The 24772-nt window shown below is 37.0% G+C and overlaps 1 protein-coding gene across 1 annotated transcript in view; it reads right to left on the bottom strand.

Moving 5' to 3' along the window:
* Positions 1-2025: 2025 nt before the first annotated feature.
* Positions 2026-24772, bottom strand: part of PPP1R3A (protein phosphatase 1 regulatory subunit 3A) — a 28691-nt gene continuing 5944 nt past the window's right edge. Inside the window, exons 2-4 of the mRNA XM_035340121.1 lie at positions 7928-7986; positions 7681-7817; positions 2026-5467 (exon numbers count right to left, since the gene is read on the bottom strand). Coding sequence (XP_035196012.1) covers positions 2915-5467; positions 7681-7817; positions 7928-7986 — 2749 coding nt within the window. The 3' untranslated portion in view covers positions 2026-2914. The remainder of the gene's footprint in view (positions 5468-7680; positions 7818-7927; positions 7987-24772) is intronic.

Raw genomic sequence — 24772 nt, 5'->3', positions numbered from 1 at the left:
CCACTTTCAACTTCCATACTACAAAGACTACCACACAAAGGTTCCCATGGCTCCAGGATATCTTGGCTCCCAGGTCAAAGTGCACAAGATTCCCCAAATATGCACTCCTTGGATTCCCCAAGATTCAACAAAAATCACAAGCAGGCTTGTCCACTTCCATGACAGCTGGGCTGCTCAGCTCTGCTTGCAATAAGGCCTGTGTCCAAGGTGTTCAAAGTTATTTATCTCTCAGGCATTTGTAGGTCCGATTTAGATTTTTCTAAAAATCAGATCTTTCACATATTACAGATCTCTTTTAGGACCAAAGATCTGAGAGAAGAAAACTCTCTCAGAATGTGGGCTGCAAAGTCTCTAGCCTCAAACCAAAAGCCAATGGTAGCTATAATTTTGACCAGGGAATCACTGTGAGCTAATTCATTTGAAAAAGTAAGAGCCCACCTATGCATATGGATACTTCCAAGCCCTGGGGACCAGACTCCTCTTGAAAACAATAGTAGTCTCATTGTCAAAGTATGTCCTGATAGGTGGAAAGCATAAATTTGGTAAAACTAAAGATATTCAAACATGAATTTGAATCCTGCTGTTTAGTAGACTACATTTACCTAACAGGACAGGAACCTGAGTTCTGGTCCTCACTCTGAATTTTCTGAATTTTCTTTAAAATGTTATAGGGTAAATTAGTTTGAGAAAGGCTTTGAACTCGGAACTGAAACTAAAGATTCTTTCTTCTGGTCTAGTTGTTTTAACTCTGAGACTATGATTTTTCTTGTGTTCTTGGTCTCTCAGGACCCAGGGGTCTGGTACTCGACTGCAAAGTGACAATTTCAGCATGACAGATGCAGGGTGCTTTCTTCACCTTTTTAACCCTCCAACTGAGAACCTTGATCCTGTCAGAATATATTAGGCACTACCTGAGAGTTCCTAATGTACTGGGAAGTGAAGTAATACCAGAGTTCTCTACCCCAGTGAGGTTTAAATGCTGAACCTCTCAGACCAGGTACCTGTCAAACTGCAGAGAGCAACCGCCAAAAGTAAGGGAACATCATGCTTTTTTAAAAAGTGTCATAAAAAAGGCTAGATTCTTTCAATGTTTGTGGTCTCCAGGTAAAGAAGAGTTTGAGATCATTATTTTGGACTTACACAGATTCAGTCTCAATCCTGCTTTAAATCTAAGCCTAAGCTTTTTATTGGATCTAGCTCCTAATGCCTATTGAATTAATTTCTTTATCTCAATGAGCATTTGGCTTCTATATGCCTCTGAAGATCTAGACTAGTATTACAGACTTCTGCATACCCCCTCAGTGCCTCCAGGCCATCACTAAAACTCATTTATGGATTGCTATCAAAAATTGTCAAGGCATCCAGATGTCAGCATGCACATCAGCAATATATCACCCGCACATTTGCTCACTCCCACTGAATGCATCATTCCCACAATGCTCCAAAATTTTACCTGCCTTGAGGACAAGAATGTCACAGACCCTCCTGTAACAGAGTCTCCTAACATCCTGAATAAGTTTTAAACCAACTTTAAATGATTTGTTTCAGAGCTAAGCTAACAACTAAATAACTTGATTATTATGGAGCTTCAGCCATGTATTACAACCAAGCCTTTCACAGTCATAAATTCTAGGGTTCCAGTAACATTATACAACCTTGGTGCTTGTTTTAATATAAAGCCTGTCATTGTATTGGTGGCCATCATATGGAAAATGGCTGTAGTGCAACATACCCTGTCCATCCTTTCCTTCCAGACAAACTTTGGGCATGACCCTGCATGAGAGACCAGTGATGTTGGAGCAGTGGAGCCTCTGGCATACCTGCAGTAAACAGGAGCCTACAGAATGCCTGCTGTGTGAGGTCTGTCTCTCTGGGCTCTCCTTAGGGCAGACACCAGGCTTTTATGTCTCACCTAAATCACACTAAACACCAGGGCTGTTCCCTGAATTTTCTCTTGGTGCATGATTATCCTTAGGTAACAAGCCATAGAAAAAATCAATAAGCCTAATTCAGACATGCTCAACACAGTCATAGCACTCCTTTGTAAAATTTATTTAATGCTTTTTAGATATGCTCAAACAACACTGGTGAAAAAAATATCGTTCAAAGCATTTGCCTGGAATAACACTCAGTTCAGTGAAATTCTCAATCATGTTACACAATCTTCATTTACAAATAAAACAAAAATGTTTATGCAGGTGCATGAATGGTAAGAGGCCTCTGGTTGTGACCTTCTATCTCTTCAGGGTGGAAACATGTCCATTCTTCTACACGGGTATATCCAGAAAGTTGCATGATGTAATTTGAGTCTAAATTTACATTTTTCAAACGGGCGTATCACTGTAGCACTAAGTCAAAACAATGAAATAAAAAACTGGGAGAAGAAAAAACCTATCAGCAGATGTCATATTTTTAGAGTATTGCTTAATTACACTAACAGATTTTCAACTGCAATGTCAGTACCAAAATACTGAGTTAGTTATTACACCTTTCCCTTGGTTATGTACTACACAAAACATTATGAAAAAAAAAAAAAAAAAACTCCCAGAAAAAAATATGAAGCTTTACTGCAAAAGAAATTAATGCAAGAAAATGGTGTTTTTAAGTACTAAAGAGATATGAAGCATTGCCTCTTCATAGCCTGCTAAGGAGCAACAGCTGTACTCCATTTTAACTTGATGTGCTTCAGATCTCATATTCATATAGGTATTTAATGATCCAAACATAATGGTCCTATATAGTATAATTACTTATATGAAGGCTCAACTTCATATGTAATATTTTTAAAAAGATGCTTCAGTGGAAACCTTCCTTTGGTTCTAACAATGAATAAGCTCTTTAACAGTGAAAATATTTTGGAGGAGTTGGAGACTATTGACCATGGATCCTGAGCACAGCTGACAATCAAAGAATGTTATTCCTTCTTGACAGACTCCTTGCTTCTTCCTCCTTCCCAGTATAACCAATACAAGGAGAACAGGTAGAGTGCAAGACAAACCATCAAATCATAGTGATAGAGTGTTGCAGCAAACACAAGAAAGAAGAAGAAATAAAAGATTTTGCAACCAATATGTTTTAAACCTGGAGATTCACTGGGCAGCATATGTGCTTCACTTTTCTGGTCAGAAATATCTGCAGAATGAGAAATATGCTGCTTTTCATTCTGTGAGTCATCAAGCCAATTTAGTGTTTTCCCCTCAGTTATTAAACGGTCAGAATCAGAGCCCCTCCTGCCAACTTCTTTGGTAGGCTCACTAATTGAAATTTCTGGCCTCAGTGACTTCTCTGGTTTGAATTCTGCTTGATGGAAACATTGACCTATATTCTTTCTTCTTTCTTCTCTAGAAATGGCTGTGTCTGAAGTGGAAGGTACTTCTTTTCTTCCAGCTTCAGGAAAGAGGTTTTTGTTAATACATATCATTTCATTTGGTAGACTTAAATCACATCCTGACTCAGCAAAAACCTTTTCAACGACTTTGAAATCAGCGTGAATATATGGATGGTCCATGTCTCCTGCCACAGTGAACCCTTCAGAAGATGCCACTGAAGAGCTTTTATAGTGGTAACTGGGCATAGTGTTTGTACCAGAGGATGACATTTTTGTTTCAGCTTTAGCATGCAGATAGGAAGGCGTTCCAAGGTAGCTTTCTTCCCTATAGAGCTCTTCCACTTCCTCACTGTATAGGTGCTTTTGGGTGCTCAAGGAACATTTAGATACTTCTTCTGAATATAAACCCTGCCCCAAGCCATCTTTCTTTCCCATAGCAGAAGCCTTTATGGCTTCTCCTACAGGTAGAATATTACCAATGTCTGATTTTGCTTTGGCACGTTTTTCCCTGCTATTGCATACAGACATCATTTCTCTTTGCAGTGTTTCATGTACGCGTGCATTATAAATATCTAAAACTGATTCCTTTTCAAATTCGGTGTCATATAATACACCCACTGTGTTGAGTTGACAAAGAGCATAATGTGAACCATCATTTCTCCCTTCATGTGTATCAAACGCTGTTTCCTTTTCCTCTGTGGGCCTGTCACTTAGTGCAGTCTCTTGAGGTAGCTTAGCAATTACTGCTTTTTCACTGGCAGACATTTTTTCTGGAGCACTTTCTGATGTTGTTTTAATTATATAAGCTGTACCTGCCTCTGCTTTCCCTGTAATACCATGCTCAGAGACAGGAGACTTTTCACAGCTCTCTATCTCTTGGCAGGTAAACAGCTCTTTTGTGTAAACCGTACTTTGAGACCTTGCATCACCCCGCGGTTCCCACCGAACCCCACTATCTTCTTGTATCCATGCCTGTTCTGTGGCATTTGCTTCACTTTCCTTCCCTATCAGTTTTCCCTTATTTCTGTTGTCTGACTTTCCTCTGTCTTCTAACCTTGTGAATCCTCTGTGTTCCTGAGTGTCTTCAGCTCTGCTTTCATGCCCTGGGGAGCAAGCCCTGGGATCTGCTTGCTCAGGCCCAGGTGCATACTTGTTGCCTTCAGCAGGCAGGGATGATGTGTTGAAGGTTTTAGTAGTATGTTTTCTCTGTGATTTGAAAAACTTGGGTGCTTCCTCCTCTCCAATTAGTGCTAAGTCTGCTACTTCGATGACTTTCTTTTCCTTCTCTTTATCAGTGCTATAGTTCTTTTCTGACATTTCACCAGCTCCTTTTGTGTGTGTGTATTGGCTTTTTGTGGAATCTACTGAGACATCAGCATTTGCAAAAGTGTCGGCATATAAATCTCCTTTTAAATGTACCAGAACTTTGCTTTCAATCATCTTGATTTTTCCTTCATTTTTGTCAGTGGCTGACAACAATGAATCCAGAGTTTGGTGAGTCGTTTGCGGCGCCTGATGCTCTGGATCTGGATTAGCATTGCCATCCAGCATTTCTGTTATGCACGTATTTAATTGCATGGATTCATCATGCACTGAAGAAATGGTTTTTGGTCTCATTTCACAGGACTCTTTTGAGGTATCAGCAGCATCCTCACTGACGAATAACCTCTCCATCATCTTACTTCCTGAGGCACTATCTGTTTCACCTCTTGAAATATCTATGTGGCTCTCTCCTTTTTGGCTTGAGATAGTAGCCACAATATCAATAGCCTCATTCTGCTTTGTTCCAGGAAAATATTTTGTTGATGAAAGGCTATCACTGGTACCAGTACGATCCCAAGATTGCTTGCTTCTGTTTGCCGAGCCAGCAGTGACTTCCTTTCCTAATGGCTGATTATTATAATCTCTTATGGAATACATAGCATTATCTTTTAATTCTTTTCCTATCTCTTGTGAAGTATTTTCAGATGAGGAACCAGTAGGCACAGGGTGCCTCAGCAAGTCACTGCTTCCTTCTCTACAGGTTAGCTTTTTCTCCAATCTTTCAGTTTCACTTGGAAAATTAACTGGTTCTGTTGTGTCTAAATTCTTTTCATCTCTGGTAGAGGTACCTTTAGCTCCTGTGAAGTGCTGATTTAGCTGAAACAATAGAATAGAAAAGAATGATCAAAAAGCCCTTTACAAAAATATGCCAAATGAATGAGGCAGGATTTTGTTATTGAAAGTTATGTTTTCAGTAACAAAGCTTTTATGGAATCGTGTTCCAAACTATTTGCAAAATTTGCATTGTATGTATTTTTTAACATAGGTAATGAGCTTTATGGTGGTGTTGAAAGGAGCAGGAAATAAAATAGAATTCAGAACCCTCTCTCTTTATTCATGAGTTCAGTAAGCTGCTAGTGCATTTTATACAAATTAAATCTGAAGAGAATATTCCCTTAAAGGGAAGCTAATTCATTCTCTGCACATTTGGTTCTAGGTTTGGAGAGAGGGAGGCATTGGAGGGGGGAGGACTGGTGCTTAAATGAGGGCATTGATACAGTACATCAAAGCCTGATAATGTACAGTATTGTCCAGTAAAACAAAGACATATTTCACACTGACAAATACTGTAAGGATTATCTTTGCTTCATTTCTCTCAGGGACCATTTTATAGGCTTCAACCAGACTGTTTTTAGACAATCTAGTAAGACATGAGTTGGAAATTAGATTAGCAAAGTAAAAGGCCAGAAACTAATCACTCTCCCTCACAGCTTCCAAATACTATATTGTATTATTCAGCTATGCCTGCTTGTCATTGCACTCTCTTCTCACTTTAGCATAGTCACAGTGATAACACTAGCTGATCAATTAGAGGCTAGCTTCTTGGGTACCCCTTTATGCATTTGCACTTGCTGTAGATACCCCCATTACAGTTTCTCTTATTAATATGTTTTCTGCAAAGCCTCTGCAAACTATTAATAGTAAAACGTCACTCAAAGAAAAGTGAGGGAGCTAATGTCTCTGCAAATTCTGTTTTAATGACCCTCTGCCAACCGGTGCTCAAGTGTATTTGAGTTCTTCGGTGATGCCAACTGTCAGGATTTAACAGTGAGATGCCTGTGTTTTTTTCCCCTCCTCATAACTGACATTTGCATGATCTCAATAATTATATGCAAATCTTACGATTTCCCCTTCTTCTCACATAAGGCTCATGTTACTTGTCAACTGCACAGCTGTCTTGTGAGCCAATGCCTATGCGTTTCAAAGATTTGGTTGTATTTCCATCTATTATAAGCCTTCATTGTTTAATTCATTAAAGAGTGCATAGTGCAAATTAACATCTAAATTATAGCTCCCCCTTCATTTATTGTACAGACAATCCTGGCAATTGATAAACAAACGGTTATATTTGATCCTGCTTTTTGTAACGGAGTGGACTGAGAACAAGAGATTTTAGAGGTCCTCCTTTTTTTATGTTTCATCATAAAAGAAAAAGAGAGAGAAAGAGAGAGATTGACTTTCAGGCAGTGAAATGTCCCACAATAAGCAACAATTTGGAACTTTTTTTTTGAGAAAAGGCAAGAAAAAAATATTCATATAAGACAAATTTATTCTCTATATATCAATAAGGGAAAAAAATGGTTCTCATCTTCCTCTCCTGATTCAACATTCACATTTTCACAGGTGATAGTTATTATAATCTATTATTATGAATCTATGCACCTAAATGATATGAGCTGAGAACAGACACTGAGAATAATAGATTGCTGCATGTCTCATTTATTGCCATTTTTTTCATACTGAAAAATGCAAGCCAAACCACACACATGCACACACACAAATCCAAATAGATTGAATGTTCACTGAGTGTGAAATTTATTATAACAAATTTAATGCCAAATACTGATATAGAAAAAACTGTTATATAATAGATATATGTATTTTTTACATATAGCACATTACAAAGATATCTGTTGAAAAAAAATAAAAGGATAACGGTACCATAAATAAAAGAATTATACCAAATATAAAGCATTTATGTAAGAATATATCCCTCCTAGAGACTAGGATGAGAGATCTTTGAAATATTAGTTATCTAATTCCTTCAAACTGTCACTTAGAGCCTCTGGTAAAGAAGTAAAAGGGAGAAATCATTAATTTAAGACCAGAAAAAGTTGATGCACTATGCTGAAATCAAAGCACCTTCTATTGTTGAATCAGTTAGAGATTCAATGAAAGTACAGACCAAAGCTTTACATTTGTAAATTAGTACATCAGTCAGCTCTGTTAAAAGGGGACATTTCACCAGCTTTGAAGAGTAAATGGATTCATATCATTTAAAACCATAGATATAATTGTATAACACTTACCAGCAACTCTAATTCTTTTTCATCATCTTCGTGATCACCCTGGTTGTATTCTGCATTTTTATCTTTTATATTTTCATTAGCTGGTTCAGTCTCTTTGTCTTCTGCTTGTGAATAAACAATCTCTGGGATGTTTTTGTCTGAAGAGTTAACAAAAACATACTTGAATAACTTCCATGGGATTGTTTGTTACAGTATGTTTTTAATTAACAAGAGCAGTAAGGAAAACTAATTAAGCCAGGTGTTTTACCTGAAGTCCTTGAATTATTCCACGTGTCATCATCAGACGTTGCCAATATTTCTTCTTTGCTGTTAAACAAAAATAAACTTCTTGTGTTATTCTGTACAAAAAAAAAAAAAAAAAAAAAAAGTTCTAATTCCTCTTAGACTTAGATATAAAGACATGTGGTTAATTACACAACATTTTGAAAGCTGTTTGAAATTCTGAAGACAACTGCTTTATCAAATGTAGCTTTTTTGAATGACCTGATATTAAGTCTTGGTCAAAGAAAGAATTGGCCAAGAAAATGAAAATGTGTTGACCTTCAGATTACATTGCAAAGCTGATGGGTTTTCCCAAGCTGTTCCTGAGAAAGCAGCACAAAGGTGATTAGATGGGTCAGTGACAGGAGAGAGAAACTTTGGGGTCAGACAAGGGTCTGGAAGGATGTATGTGCTTAGGAGACTGGGCCTCTCTCTTGCTTATATTTTTTCAAATATTTGTATACAGAGATTTCTGAAAAAAAAAGACTTTTTTTTTTTTTTTTTTTTTTTTTACCTGAAATAAATCAAAAGATTCTCCCTGCATGCATGAAGTATAAATCCTGTTGCTAAGCTATGGCTGGCCGATAGGAATGAATTCTGCTTCCCTGCAGCCCATGCAATTTTTGCTGTTGCTTTGCTGGCTGTGAAAACAAAGGCCAGGTCTAACACGACAAACACCTACAGAGAGATGCTGAGTGCCTGCAGTCCTCATCAATATCAATGCAAAGTGATAGCAGTTGGAATTGTGTGCTTATAGGGATGTAACCTTTAGTAAAATGTGGGGAAAATGTAAAAAGAATGTCACTTATGTAAAATGTAAATTATTATATCACTCCTAATGCTTTCTTTATGAGGTAGATTTTTTTTTCCTGTAGGTCTTAATTTATACATTTTTCAACCACCCGTCCACCTGTGTTACTGAAAATTACTTTCTAATTTTCAAATATTAATCTTTTCCCTTTCTATTTTATTCTAGGTTCTTTCATTCAAATTGATATAACATTAACTCTGCCACCTAAAATGCTTAATTCAGAAGGAGGTTTCTAAATTTATACTTCATTAAAAGAACCTAGACATCAGATGTACCAACTTTTTAAAATACAGCCTTTCCAGGGATTACAGACAGAAGATCCTTCCAGTTTAGCATCTGATCTCTGATACTGACCACCATCAGGTACTTCAGGGAAAGAAGTAAAGTTCTTTTAGGAAAAGACATGGGATAATCTGCATTGCCCTATTAAACGTCCTCCTGGGTTTTGTTGTTAGAGGTTGTCCTTGAGGCACAAGATTTAACACTCTTTCAACAGTTCTTTTTCACCATTAATTGTGATAATACTGAATATTCTTGATATTCATATGAATGTCATGTCATTTTTGAGTTCTGCTATATGCATAGCCTCCGCATATTTCTCATTCTCCTACTCACACCAAGTTGTACTTTTCTCTGACAACAGTTGCTATAATCAGAATAATCTGCATTTCTTCCTGAGAAGGCTGGCAGAGCAAGGCCTTTATTTTCAGGAAATCTGTGGGGTTTTTAAGGTAAAGCATCACTCCTTATTATTTATTCATCATTATTTTTTTGTGATATTCAAATGCTTCTCTTAGTGCTATACTTAGTCCCCAGTTTCATGCTGCCTCTTTGCATCTTTTTCAGCCACCTGTCTCCATAAGCCTAGACAGTGAGTAAGTTGGGGGTTGACCATGAGATAGATTCATACAAGAGCTTAGATAATAATGGGGTATCTACAAAAGCAAAATTAGGAGCCAAAACTCTGTATAACATGTGAGCTGAGTTAGTCACCCAAAAATAATGATCCTGAACCACAAGGACTCAGCAGAGAACCACTTATTATTGTCTGGTGATAAAAATAATAATAATAATAATAAAAAAATAAAAAAAAAGGTTTTCAAAGTCTTTATTTGAATACAACTGGCCTCGTGACTTTCAGCTATGTAGACATAACTCTCAAGAAGCAGGGATTGCATCTTTTTCTGCTAGAAAGGGCCCTCACTTGCTCCTTAAAGAAGTGGAGTTTGACCCACTCTTGTCCTTCAAGAGGCACTCCCAGAAGAAGGGATTCCCCTATCTGCTTTAATAGTCTACTGGCAGCTTGAGCTTACATACAAGATGCGGTGGCACATTCAGCTTCTATCACAGCCTAAGGAGATTAAAAAACACGCTGCACACACATCCAGAAAGTACCCAGACTACCAGGGTGTAGACCGCTTTGTGAGAAACTGGAGGACAGATTTACCAACTTCTCTTGAAGTTGGATGTACTATCCTGACTCCTTAGCATATTTTTCATTACACGGAAAAAAAGAAAATAGGGAAAAAAAAAAAGAAAAAAAAAAAAGAAAAAAAAAAAAAAGGAAGCTGAATTGTATTCCTGGCCTCATGCATTCCTTTTCCAGTAATGTGTTTGGTTTTGTTTGTTTGGTTTTGTTTTTAAAAAAAACTGTGTAAATATAGACATAGTCTTTGAATAAGGTCTTTTCTGAACATTTAAATGTATAAGAATAAAGCTGCTTTAAGCTGTATGCTTATAGACATATGCTAGAATGGGTTTTACCTCATCTAGCCTTAGTTTTCTAAGCACCTGTGTTCAGGCAATTGTGTACTTTACCCATATCATCACTGATGAGAGACTAGCACTTCTGAGGAGAGATTCTTTCCCTCTGTCTTGGACATCACCAGTGAGATTGTGAGAAATAAAGTTGTGTTTTAGCAATAGAAGGTCTTTTTGCAGTGTAAAATTCCACTAACTTGCATATTCAAAAGTGATTGTGCAGGCATGACAGTAGCATAGCAGTGGGGAGTATGTTCAAAAGATAAGGGGAAGGTCCTGCTGCCCCAAAATAAGGAGGATAGCTAAGAAAAACAGGATGAGAAGTGCAAAATCAGTAAAAACAAAAATCACAGGCCCTCAAGTCACGAGAGAAGAAGGAACAAAAGAGGGAAAGGAGAAAATAATGGTTGGTCAAATAAAATTGTACATATATGGTATGGGTGTTGAGTATGTTGTGAACCAGTAGTACTCAGCCAATGAGGAAATAGGGGAGAAATCAGGTATCAGGTAATAGGGAATATAAGGTTATGATAAACTTTTACTGTGCGCTCCTGCTTGCAGGACACCCACCATTGCAATCATTAATAAAATAGCTTCACAGAAGACCCTGTATGAAAAAAATATTGAGATTTTTCTCACAAGATGAAGAAAAATATCCTTTGAAGGAGCTTTTCTGCCTCTGGAAAAAACTACAGTGACTGCCTTAGGCTGGAACCATGTGTTTTAGGTAGTAAAAATTAGCTGAAATGAATCCCACAATATGACTTCAAATTCAAACTGGAACATAGCTAATGAGTTTTAGCAGCTGTGGCTGTACCATACCATGTGTGACCTGAACAACCCAGTTTTTCTTCTGTTGTGATTATAGCTGTGCTTGTCTTTAACTCTTAGTCTGGTAGCATATAGAGCCCTGGCCCACAGGTTTCTTTTCATAGCTGCAACAAAGGTAATAAATATCAACAATAATACAGCCTTACAACCTGGATCCACAGCAAAAGACAATAGTACACCACTTCAGGACTTCTAACATGACTTGTTTCTAACTAACCTGCTTTTTGCATTGAATTTTATAAAGATTGTAGGTTTGTAGCCCATAATTTGTACACCGCTGTCCTGTCAATGCCTGGCTGAAGGGAAATTCAGTGGAGGAAATTCAATATTCTTCTTATTTTACTTCTAGAACAGAAATATCTATCTTTAGGTAATTATTCTAGTGGGAAATCTGAAATTATCCTCAACTGAGGATATTAATACTACTGTCTTTGAGGATCACAATGCACATAAAACAATTGCAGTTCAACAGCACTTCTTTAAGAAGTTGTATGAAGATGTTGAGTCTATAGGTTGGTACAACCACAGAACAATCTCAGAAATATATGTACACCTTAAAGAGATAAATATTTCCCCAAAGCCCATAAATATTAGGCCCTTTAACAAGCAGTGACAGTTAGATGGGATAAAATCTCTACTACCAAATATTTAACCATTTGACAATAATGCTTTTCAAGAATATCCTTTCCCCCCCCCTTTTTTTTTTTATGGAAGATGTTTGTCTAGTTACAGTTTTTTCTTTGTATTTTTTGAAAAGCACCTAGCTCACTATTAGAATTCCATGAACAGATTTTTTTTTTCTTAATTGTAATAATTCATCTTTTATTTTCTAAGTTAATTATTTCACTGTGGTTTAGGAAGATCTAAATATACATACATTGTGTATTGAGAGTCCCAAAATTTGCATTCAGTTTTAAAATTTTTATTTTTATTTTTAAGTGAAATCAGATATTCAGATAAAAATTCAAGCTAGAAAAAATAATGATATCAGCCAATGCAGTTCCCCTCCAAAATAAATACCTTTGTACCTGTAGAAGCTCAGTTGCTTTTTCTCCTTCAGGTGAATGGAATACATCTTCATAAAGTGTATCAGGAACTTAAGAATTTCTACCAGCTTCAAAAAATACTTATGCTCATATGATTCATTCTTGATGGAACTACCATTCACTTGGACTGAGTGATAAAAAGAAAGCAGGAATGAGAATAGGTTATCACTATAATTTCGCATTTAGAGAGAACAAATTAAAAGATCAGGGACTATTTAGTAGGTCTGAGAGGACTGAAAAGTTGATGGACATTATGTGGAGTTCAGAAGTCTCAAAGTTGCTCTGTTTGCATTCCAAACAGACAAAAAAATAAAATTGAACCATAAAGACGATCACCTAAAGATGTGAAGATTACGTAGAGAATGTATGAGTGAATGGGAAAAAAAAAAAAAATAGTTAATAAAAAGTATTGTTTTACTTCAGAAAGGGTTGGGATACAGTAGGATAAATCAAGGATTTGGAATCAGCCTTTTTGAGTCAAATAGGATTTTTTTTAGAAGTAAGTTTTGATCAAGATTTCAGATAATCTATGTATAACTCCCCAATCAAAAGACTTCTCTGAAAATTTTCTACCCCACTGCTGCTAATGGGGCAGAACTTCATTCAGAAGAACATGATGATTAAGGTATAATTAATAGGAACACAGACTTAGAAAATGATATTATTTAATTCAGTCTGGGAGCAGAACTTGTTTAGATATGCTCCAATCAAGAGAAGCAGATCATCTCCAACCCCAAATATTGACAGACCCAAAAGAGGAAAAAGCACAGAAGTTGAAATTCTTTGCTATTCAAATCCGTCAGATTGGTACTGATACTATTGTAACAGTATTGGAAGACTAGGAAAATTATTAGCTATATTAAAGAAAAAGGAGAGAAGTAGTGTCTAGACAACTACAGACCCAGGTATCTCCAAAAACTTTCACTGTAGACTTAAAAAGGAGATAATAAATGCAGATAAATGGCAAATAACATAAAAATGCCAGACTCACCTGATAATATCTGTCTTTGATAAGATTACTGTATTTCCCTTGTCTAAAAATCAGTTATCTGATCTATCTGGACTTCATTAAAGCATTTCTTATGCAGCCACATGGGAAATTTATTAATTAAACTGGAGAGGAGGGAGATCAGAGCAGGAGCTCAGAGGTGGGAGAGAGGCTTGATGCCAAGTAGGGCCCTGCAAGAAAGGCTGTGCCGAGCTGGCAGACATCACCCTGGAATTCGAGAGGACCAGCCATGTGATCACTCAGTCATTTTATTACAGACCACGGCACAAAAAGTCAAAGTTAAATTAAATCTGTGGCAGATAGGAAATTGGGAGACATCACCAACACAGAGGAGGACTGAAAGAAATGGGTGGACTGGAGGATAAGAATAATAGAGAAGGGATGCAATTCAAAATTATAAAGTGTTTGGTTATACATTTAGGGACTAGAAAGAGTTTCTGCTACAAAATGAGGGTTCACAAATTGGAAGAAAGAGACAAATGAAAAATCTAAGCTTGTTTTTGTCAGATAATGTTTCCAAGCCAACAAGTGTGAGTAGGCTGTGGTAACACAGTAAGTAGGGTTCTGCAGTAATATGTCAGAGAGTAATATGTCCCAGTAACGAAAGATTTCCGGGAAATGCTCATGTCCCAGCACCAGGCACTGGTAAGAACTCCTTACCAGTTCAAGAATTTCAAGAAAGATTATTTCAGACTGGAATAGGTGCAGAAGAGAACTACAAGAAGACAAGAGGGATGAAAATCATAACCAAGGAGGCAAACAGTATTACTATTTTCAGTTTAGCAAAATATAGAAAGGAGAGGAGAAATAAATGTCCTCTATTTAAATAGCAGAGAGGTAAATACTGAGAGGGCAGAAAAGATATTAAACAGCAAGACTCTGTTAATGTATTAATAGAAAGAGTTGCCAAAACATTTGTTGTGGAAACATAAAAGATTTGTAAGCATTAAAAAAGCACACCCTGGACCAATTTTTCAGTACAACTGCCAGATGTAAGCAACTGAGAAAATCTCAGTAAGGAAACACACTTTTGTGAATGGGCTTATACAACATGTTTCCCAGGGGATAAGACTACATGGTCCCCTAGTCCCAGTCCAGCCCCATGTTATACACTCCTTCATAGCTATATGCCCTGAGAGTTAGTGCTCATTTCATCAAAATAGCAGGTGCTTTGGTCTAGGCTACACTAGGATTGGGCCTATAGCCAGGAGCTACTAATCTCTTCATAATGGGTGGAGTTGTTATAGCTTGTCATGGTTTTAATTCACACTAATATTTGGCAGAAATTGTGTCTGTACGTTTGTATAACCTGCCACACAGTTTATATTATTCTGTTATATCCATTTATGTTGTACTTTTATGCTTAAATTACAAGATATTTATTTTAGAGAATATGAGAGAAAACTAACATTGTCAGAATATAGAGTATGGAAAGATAAAAGGTTACCTGTCAATGTCTTTAAATTAATTCAACATGAATATTTTTATAGTATCTTATATTTATATGTGGAAATATTTTATTCAGTCTGAAATTTAAGGAGGTATGGTGATGTTAAGATATTTAAATACATACATTTCTCAAATAATTAGTTAAAAATATGTATAAGAGAGAAAAAATGGGGATATTATTTTATTTTAAAATCCAGATAAGATTAGACCATCACAGAATCTTTCATGCTTCTGGATTTTACTTCAAGGTGTACTCAAAATCAAAATGATCCATCTTCTGAAGCTGAGCTGAAGCTAAAATAAGAGTTAACTATACAGTAATTCTGTTTTAATATCAGGTCTAATTTCTAAACCTAAGAGAACCCTAATGTACTATCAATATTCTATGCAATTGGTCCTTTTGTACCTAGTGCTGAAAATAGCCAGGCTTGCTTTGAATTATTCTACTGTGCTGTAAACAACATACGAGATTCTTGAAAAGAAGTAGTTAAATGTAGTTGGTAATATTTTATTGAGAACCAGGAGAGGAAAAAGCAAATCTATGCAAGTAAGTGGTTAGGTTTTAGATGTCATTGGAGACCAACAGTGATCCTGCAAAACTGTAATCCCTCAGAGCTAAGGAGAAGAGGAAAGATTGAGGAGGGAAGGTCTGTTGGTTTGGTTTGGTTATGTTGTGTTGTATTAGAAGCAGAATTAAGTAGAAAATGAAATAGCTACATTTATATTTAAAAAAAAAATCAAACAGCAATAAAAATAAAAATTGTTTTAAAAATTTTATGTGTGCGTAGAAAGCAGAAAGACTGCAAAATGCTTGGAGGAGTTAGATTAAAATAGCAGTTTTGAAAAACCGAATAGTTTCTTTACATTAGGATTTTTCACATGTAGTTCTGAACATCGGTAGTATCATAGGCAATGTCATTCAAAACCCACAAGCATATAACTAAAACAGATTTCTAAGGAAGAAAGAATTTGGGAAAGAAGTAGGAAGACTAAGTATGCATGAGGTTCTTAACAGAGCTTTAATATTCTATTAATTTTTTGTATGATACAGTAGAGTAAAAATTCTCTCCTTTTTTTTTTTTTTTTTTTTTTTTTAACTGATATAAACCCTGTAAAATTTACATTTAAAACCTTCCTCTACTATTGGCCTTAAAATACCAGTGCAGCAGAGGAGAAAATACTAACAAAACCAAATCACACAGAGAATAAAATGTTTTATTTGTAAGTAAAAACATAAGCTTGATTCTGGTCTCATTACGGTGAGACTACCACTGAAGGTACATCCCAACCACCGTTTGGAATCTAGATGAAAATCATGTCCTGGCCTGTCTGTCTATTTACAACTCGTGAAAGGGGTTTCAGATCCACCAAGAATGCCAGTATGTGGATCTCTGAAGTGTGCACTTTCGAGTGGTGGGCTCTCCATAATTATTTAAATTCTATTTCCCTCACTGACTATATGAAACGAGTATTTAATGAGTAAAGATAAACTCATTCCTTGTTTCCATAAGACTCAGTCCAAAATTCACCATAGGGATAAGTCTCCTACTGCTTAAGATTGATGACCGTGTTATCAATTGTTGAAGTTATAGTCTTATAATACAACCTCTCGAGGATTTCTTATCACACGTATTTCCAACACCCTATAAATACCTGTCCCAAGCTCTGGTGCTGCCAGAGAATTCACAGCATAGCTCAGGCAGGGGAGGCACCACCTTGGCTTGAAGCCACCTTTGTGCTCCCTGGGGCCTGGCTTCACTGTTCCCGAGCACAAGCTGAGGCTATCAGATGGCATGGAAATGACAGGGAGGCTGAGGATTACCTTCCCATGCCTGTTCCTACACCAGCGTAAGAGGGTATTTACTTTATTTCTACTCCAGAGAATTTCTAACCCAGGAGGCTGTGCCTGTTGGAGGTCTGCCAAACAGCCTTCCCATAGCACAGTGCTTCACCTGTTATTTCCAGGCACCTGAAAGTCAAGAGGCCACAAAATGCCTGCAGCAGAGCTACACGTGGCAGGTTATCCTCATGTGCAACAACCTCTCTGTGGTGGAGAGGAGTCCTGAAGTGCTCTGCTTCCCAGGAGCAGACCATACCATGCCTGGTAGCTGTACCTGGCAATGCTGGCCACATTGGAGCCAGCCAGGCTGGTGGGCAGCAGGATCTGGCCTAATTCTCCAGGTCTGCCTGCAAGGTGTACCTACCCAGGACTTGAGCTCCCTGCAGCTAAACAGAAAGAGTCTTGATAAGCTAAGGAGAGAAATCATTGTTATTGCAGGAACTGGTGCTTATATCTCATTTGTTTACCTGCACGTTTTATCTAAATGAAGGCAGAATATTATTTTTATGAACGGTATGCTCTCATTTGGAATAGACACTAATGAATGCAAAGCCGTTTCCCCCTCTTGTTTGTACCATCAAATTAATTAGCTCTATTGTGACATCAGTATTTTTCTCAAGCAGTTCAAGGCTTGAGCATTTTCCTTTCTTTTTCTAAAGGGCATCTTCAGTGCCCTTTATCTACCATAAGAATCATGCATCACTTGTATTTTTCACAACTAATGCTGTTTATTATAAAAACTGATTGTGATGTGAAGATTGTTATACTGTGTGGCAAATTGCCCAAACAATTACTGTAAATGCATGAGCCATAAACTGTACTGCCAAGGACACTGGTAGGTTAGCTCCTATAAAAGAAACAATTAGAGTCTGAGGTGAAAATAATAGAGATGAGATGACAGTTATTGAAAAGGCAGAACATCCAGTTTAATGTTGTAAATATAGGTTTGTGGATTACACTGATGGTTTTAAAGTGTTCATGGCTTATTGAATGGAATAGAATATTACATACTTTAGAATGGGACCGTAATTATTATTCCTTTTTAATTGTGATGTCTGATGCATTTGTGAGTAGTTGTTGAGAACATCCTCACATTATACTGATCCTAGTTCTAAATTATCATCCTGCTCCAAGGGTTTTCTTTTTTTTTTCTTTTTTTTTTTTTTTTTTTTTTTTAAAAAAACTTTTTTTTTTTTTTTTACTTTTTTAGCATTTTGTTATTTGGGGTCTGTTCTGAACAAAGTATTTTCTCTTGAGGAACTTAGAGTGCTTAGAGGGTTACAGCAATAATTATTTCAGTTTCAGCCTACACACTTCACTGCTTTAAATCATCATTAGAAGTTTCATCCCTCAGCAAATCCTGCTGAGACTGTCTCAAACTCCTAAAAACCATTAGATAAGAATAGCTTATCTTTGTAACAATTTGTATATAAAGGTATTGATAAGAATTTGCTAGAAATTAAGGGAATACATTTTTCCTGAGGAATCATCTAAATACAGAATAAGATTTTTTTTTTTTCTATGATTACTAAAGAATTTCAATCATTCAAACAAGATTTGCATCAAATAAAGATTAGGGTGCAGTAAAAAAGATGTGCACTGTACGAGAAGACACATTGCAATACACATTGGTAGATGTGAAGAAAATATAAGAAAAGAAACATTGCTCCCTGAGAAAATTCAAGGGTCCTCTGCTTTTTTAAGAGAGGACATAGGGATAAAATTCAAATATTGGACCCTATGGAGAGTGCTAGCCAACTGGACAATTATGATTGACCAAGAAGGCAGAAAACATGGGCATGCACGATCAAAAATGGGCAGAATGTCTGTCCGTGGTTTCTGAGAAGAGGACAAAGTGAGCAGCACAAAAAAAAGACAGCAAACAGCAAAATGCAGCATATATGATCAATGCTGCAGCATATATGATCTCTGAAGTACCAAATCCATTAGTAGGGGAAAAAAATCAGTTAAAGTGGCTCTGGAAGAAAGTTGCAGGAAACTAAGTGCTCAGCTGTACCACCTTTCAGGGAAATGTTCTAAGTAATTTTAAGGCTTTTACTTATTGTTAAGAAGGGCTGATCTTAATGGTTGTGCTTGAGTTAGGAGCATCACAGCCATGTCATACAGTGATCAAATGATACTGAAGCTCAGCTAACACCATTTTTTATTTCTGGTCTTTTAAGTTTACACTCCGAACACATATCTGAATTTCTACTTACACGACTACTCCACTTGAAAATATGGCTGATTCCTACCTAAGATTTTTAGCTTCAGATGATTCCACGTTACAGAGATGGTATGTGTGACAGAACCACAAAGTTTCTCTTTCATATCAGTGCAATGTGCATGTGCCACCTGTGGCAGTATCATTGCTTTTTATTTGTGTTTACATTTTTTAACAAGGTATTTGAAAAACAGAAGCACAACAGGAAAATAATTTGAACAATGTGGAAAACAATTGTTTAAATTACATTGTTAGATTCTAAATAATTGAGACCACACAGAAAAAGTTACAGAAATTAAAGCAAAAACTGGGGGAAAAAAAAAAAAAAGTAAAAAAAAAAAAAGATATCAACAGACAAAAATGAATGGCCATGTGAACATTAAGTAGAAAATACTGAATAGTTTTTAAAAGATATTATGCTGTTACAAGTGATCCTATTAGAATGCAGCTGTATGTAAAATCAGAACCTTTATTACAAATCCAGGTGGCATTGATTTTCTTATACGACCTTCAACTACCAGAAGCGTTAGAGAAGGCTCCAACTAGTCCTCAGTAAATAGGTGTCACCAAACAAATGGGACTGACACTAATTAGCTCCCTTGTTGATAGTCAGGACACAGGAAGAGGCATGGAGACAGTGACCGCTCATCATTAGAGTGGTAGGTGAGGATTTTTGCACAGTGGCACAGCAATGAAGGTTTGCACCGAAGCTATCATTTTGAAACTATGCTGTGAACAGAAGACTGTGTTATCAGGAGAGTCAGTTTAGAGACTTTCACAAGTAGTTTGCACAAAAATAGAGTCTAAAAGAACCTCTATTTAAATGTTTGAAATCTGAGAAAGAGAATATTAACTTGTGGTATTCCCCTACCTGGAAAATACAGGAAATACCTGTTAGTTTGGGTCATCTCATGACCCAAAAAGGGGCTGAAACCAGAAAAGAGCAAAAGGTGGGCCTGCAAAAGGACAAATAAAAGACTGTCAGTAGCTTCTAAACAAGGAGAAATTGGAAAGGAAGTTTGGAAAGTGGAGTGGAAAAAGATGTTAAGAATAAGCAGTATATAGTATGATGATTAATAGTATCAAGGGGAACAATTGATCAAGAGAGCAGCTGTGAGGGAATTTGAGTGTTTTTTTCTGAAAAGATAATTCCCAGCAGGGTTCAGGCAATGTTTGTAATAAACCTATTTTTATTAAGATTATTGGATTGGTGCTATCCAGGGGATTATATTTTCCAATTACTAATATTTTCATTTTTCAGTCCTCGTTTATGATTGAAACAGGGACATAGGTGGCACAGAACAAAATGCATTGGCCTGGTTTGGGATGAGAATAATCACTGCCTCAAAGCAAACAGAGTCCCAAGAAATTAGTCTTTATTTTCTAGCTCATTAAAAGAGACCTTGAGTTTTAATGCCAAAACATTCATACATTTTTTTTTTTTTTTTAATACAGATGCATATCTGTCCTTTTGAAGATTTTAGTGCCTGTGTGTCTGAAATGGGAGCACAATCCAATTTGATGCCAGGTTCTAACCTTTAACATAGCCTTGTGTATCCCCAGATCTCATTATTATAGATATGAAGAACACACACACACAAAAAAAAGAAAAAAAAAATATCTCAAATTAATCTGAAACTATGAACCATGAACTAACTATGAAAAGACAGACTGCAACTTTTGACAGGCTTTCTTATAGTCCTGTCATGATTGTGGTGCCTTGTTATGATATCTACATAAAGATGTTGAAAAAAAAAACAGGTCAGAAGTCTTGCTACACCACTGTTTTTTTACATGGAAGTGTACTATCTGCTTAAGTCCCTTGACAGACTGGTCTACCTAATTCAGCAACAAGGAAGTTTTTTAGGGAAAGATTCCTTTCAGAAAGGCTAGAAGATCTATCGACACTCCATTGTGAATTAGTGGTGCAACACCTTACTGCTGGGGTGCCTATCTCCAGGAGTCAATTTTCCGAAGGACTAAGCTCAGTCTGAGGTCAGAGGAGAACTTTCTTTGGTTGATATTTTGTCTGGAAGGGACATGGTCAAATATCAAAATGATGTTGTAGAAAGGAGCTGGGGGTGGAGGGCTTTTATTTTTCTCTTGCTTTTTTCTCCCATTGTTTTAAAAGACATAAGGAGAACATAGCAAGTACCATCAACAGGTCTTCCAAGCTGGACCTATTTTGGGTAGATCTGAGAAGAAAAAGTCATTAGGCTCTGTGGCACCTGGTCTTTCCTTGGAACTTAGCTGGAGGAAAAAAAAAAAAAAAAAAAAAAAAAAGGAACCGTCCTCTACCAGCACGTCGGGGACAGTCGTTTCCTAGAGGCTGACTGCAGTATGCTGAGGCACGTACACAGGAAGATGACAGATGCCTCAGAGATAGACAGATGGCAGTCAGGTGAGACTAAAGCACAGATACCAGAAGAACAGAATGGGTGACCACAAAAATCCCTAGGCAGTCTTTCTCAAGAGAGGACAGATCTAGTCTAAAATTTGGAAAGCACTTCTAAACTCAGTAAATAGCTTAACAGGCTGAAATTTCCAGGTGTTCATCACCATGAGAAGAGACATTTATAACTTTTTCGCCCATACATTATCTTACTCTTACATAGCAAGAAGGTCACTTTGTGATACATATCATTATTTTTCGCTTGGTTTGTCAATGTTCAAAATGGTTGCACCTATGATTTAGCGATTTGAACACTGTGAATAACATCTGATTATGTAAATGAATATTTCTATGAAGAAAATCTAACCTAAAAAATAACCTCAGGGATATTGGTGCAAGTTTACCAGAGTAACTGGGGAGAGAGAAAGACTGACAAACTCCACAACTATTACAGCATGAAAGGCTTGATAATCTTACACTACTAGGAGCCATAAATGTTATTGCAGGAACAACTACTATATGTCAATGAAAAATTTAAAGGCAAATTCACTTGGTGCACCCAAGTGCAAGATAAAAAAACTGCCAGCTTTACCTAGTTCACATGGACTCCTCACAGTAGCACTACATTCAATTGCATATTTCAGTGCTCTTCATTGCTCTTTAGGGCTGTTATTAGTAACTAGCAGTAATAAATCTTTGGGTTTAGTGTCAGAGTATCAGCTGGCTCTACAGATCAGGAGAAGGAGAGCGGAGAGACAGCCAGAAAACCAAGCCCCCCATTATGCCTTGGCATATCAACTAATATTTTTGTGTGTGTCACTGAAAGCCTAGGGATCAAATAGCCACTTCTAACATATTCCCTCAGTGTTTAAAAGGTCTTAGCTCTTCCTTTGCCCTGAGGTAGGGACTGCATTTAGCTTGAAAAAATATTTGTTTGGACATATTTTTCTATTTTATGTAACTGAGAAAATAAACCATCCACAGTTTATGTTAAAAATATGATAGACAATTGGTTCTCTGGAGTTACACTGTCATTGAGTCAATTGCTTCAATTTTCAGAGCTGCAGAGCTGTGGCTGGATCATAGCTTAAAGTTCCTAATCAGAATAAACAGCTCAGATGACACAGGTAGTGAATGCATTGATTAAAAATGCCTCTAGTGCTCTCAGTTAACGTCTCACTGACTTTAAATATCTTTTCAGAACTAACATTTAGCCAAATCAAGATGAATGTAATAGAACTTTTTTTTTTTTTTTTTTTTTTTTTTTCTAAATGAACATTTATAAACTGCAATAACTGGACAGTGGACAGGAGACAGAATATTGAAATATTCCTTACCAGCTCAGGTCAATTTGCTAAACAGGTATCTAACTAAACAAAAGAGTCATTAGAGTCATTAAACAATAGAATACAGGAGTAATGTATTTCTATTTGTCCAAAAGTATGTCACAAGTATGGTTAGCAAGTGTCTATTTGATGTGTGCATGCCATTCTCATCCATAAATTCCATCTGTTTTTTTGGCATTTCTGTGATTGCTTTCAAAGCCTTATGCCATTAGCTTAGATATCTATCCTTAGGGTCTTTAAGATATTTCATATTTAAAATATTAAGTGTGTCTGGATTTTGAAATATTGTGATTAGACAAATAGAAAAAAAGCCAAATTAAACTATTGAGTGTAGTACCTGTCCAAGTAGGATTGTTCCCTGCAGAATATTTTTAAGTGGTTTATCTTAGCTTATTTTAATTGACTTTGGAGAGTAAGGCTATAGCAATTTCCTCAGAAGATAACTCTACCATCACTATTAAGAAACATTTAACATTCAGCCTTAGTTCCACCGCTTGTTTTTACCCCACTTGTCTGAAAATTATATTTTAGACCACCTTAAATTGTCTCCCCAATAACCACACTCTTGAAGAACAAGAGCAACACCTGGAGAAGTGTTATTTTGATGCCTACCTACTTCTACAATTGGCAAAGACCGGCATTGACCAGGAGGCAGGAGAAGGGCTGGGAATACCAGATTAGAGTCAGCAGCAGAGGAGTGCTGCTTTTAGCTGGCTCCCTGTGAATGGATAGCTTCTCTAGCAGCTGCTCTGCTGGTAAAAACAGTGACTGCAGTCACTTGCTAATAATAGTAATAAACTTTAGTCAAATCCCATATCTGTATGCTGATCAAGGTGTAACTTGTGACTTGAGATGCCAGAAACAACCTTGAGATTAAATAGTAGTACACAAAGAAGTATGTTTTAACACCTTTCCGGCTCTCCTTTTCCCTTTCTGATTATGATGTGAAATAATCAAAAGAACAAGGATTAAAAGGGAATATAATTTAAATGTCGTATTTTAAATGGACCATCTGAGAATAATACAGTTTTTCCTCCTAGCAAAGAATATGCAAAACTAAACATCTTCCTCAGAAGTCCTCATTTTTAAAAAGGTTTTTGGGAAAGACTAAGAGGAGGTGATGCAGAACTGCATTTATCAACACAACTAGGCTCAGGTTTGCCATTCACCTGTGAAAGACTGAACACACTGCAGTCCTGCCAGGATGTACCACAGAATCACAGAACTACTGAAGTTGGAAGGGACCTCTGGAGGTCATCTGGTCCAACACTCCTTCTCAGTCAGGGCCACCTAGAGCAGGTTGCCCAGAACAGCTTGTGAAGATCTCAAGGATGGAGACTCCGCAGCCTCTCTGGACAACATGTGCAGTGCTCAGTCACCCACAGAGGAAAGAAGTTCTTCCTGATGCTCAGAGAGAACATACTGTGTTCCAGTTTGTGCCCATTGCCTCTTGTTCTTTCACTGGGCACTACTGAAACAAGCCTGGCTCCATTCTCTTTGCTCTCTACTTTCAGGTAATTATACACACAGATAAGACACATCTTCTTCAGGATGAACCAGCCTTTCCCAGCTTCTCCCAGCCTTTTCTTATCAGGAGAAATGCTCCAATCCCATTATCATCTTCACAGCTCTTCTTTGGTCTCTTCAGTATGTTCATGTCATTCTTGTACTGGTGTGGTGGTTTTACCGTGCTAGGCAGTTGAACACCACAACCGCTCTCTCACTCCCCCTCCTCAGATGACGAGGGGAAGAAGTAAAGGAAAGAACAACTCACAGGTTGAGATAAGGATAATTTAATTAAAGAGAAAAAATATTATTAAGGAAATATTATTATTAATTAAACAATTCAACTAGAGGGAAAAAAGGGAAAGGGGAAGAGGGAGGGGGAAGGAAATAACTAAACAAAAAAAGCAAAGGCTATGTGGAAGTGCAGAGGAAAGAAATTACTCTCTACTTCCCACAAATGAGCAATGCTTGACCATGTCCTTGAAGCAGGGCCTCAACGCACGTAGCCGGTGTTCGGGAGGAGGACAGACTTTTTGCAACGAGAGCCCACCCCTCCTCTCTTCTTCCTTTTTCCACCTTTTATTGCTGAGTGTGACATCATGTGGCATGGAATATC

Source organism: Oxyura jamaicensis, chromosome 1, assembly GCF_011077185.1.
Source record: "Oxyura jamaicensis isolate SHBP4307 breed ruddy duck chromosome 1, BPBGC_Ojam_1.0, whole genome shotgun sequence".
NCBI classification, from domain to species: Eukaryota; Metazoa; Chordata; class Aves; order Anseriformes; family Anatidae; genus Oxyura; species Oxyura jamaicensis.
The sequence above is the reverse complement of the archived record's forward strand: the minus strand, read 5'-3'. Positions and strand labels throughout refer to the sequence as shown.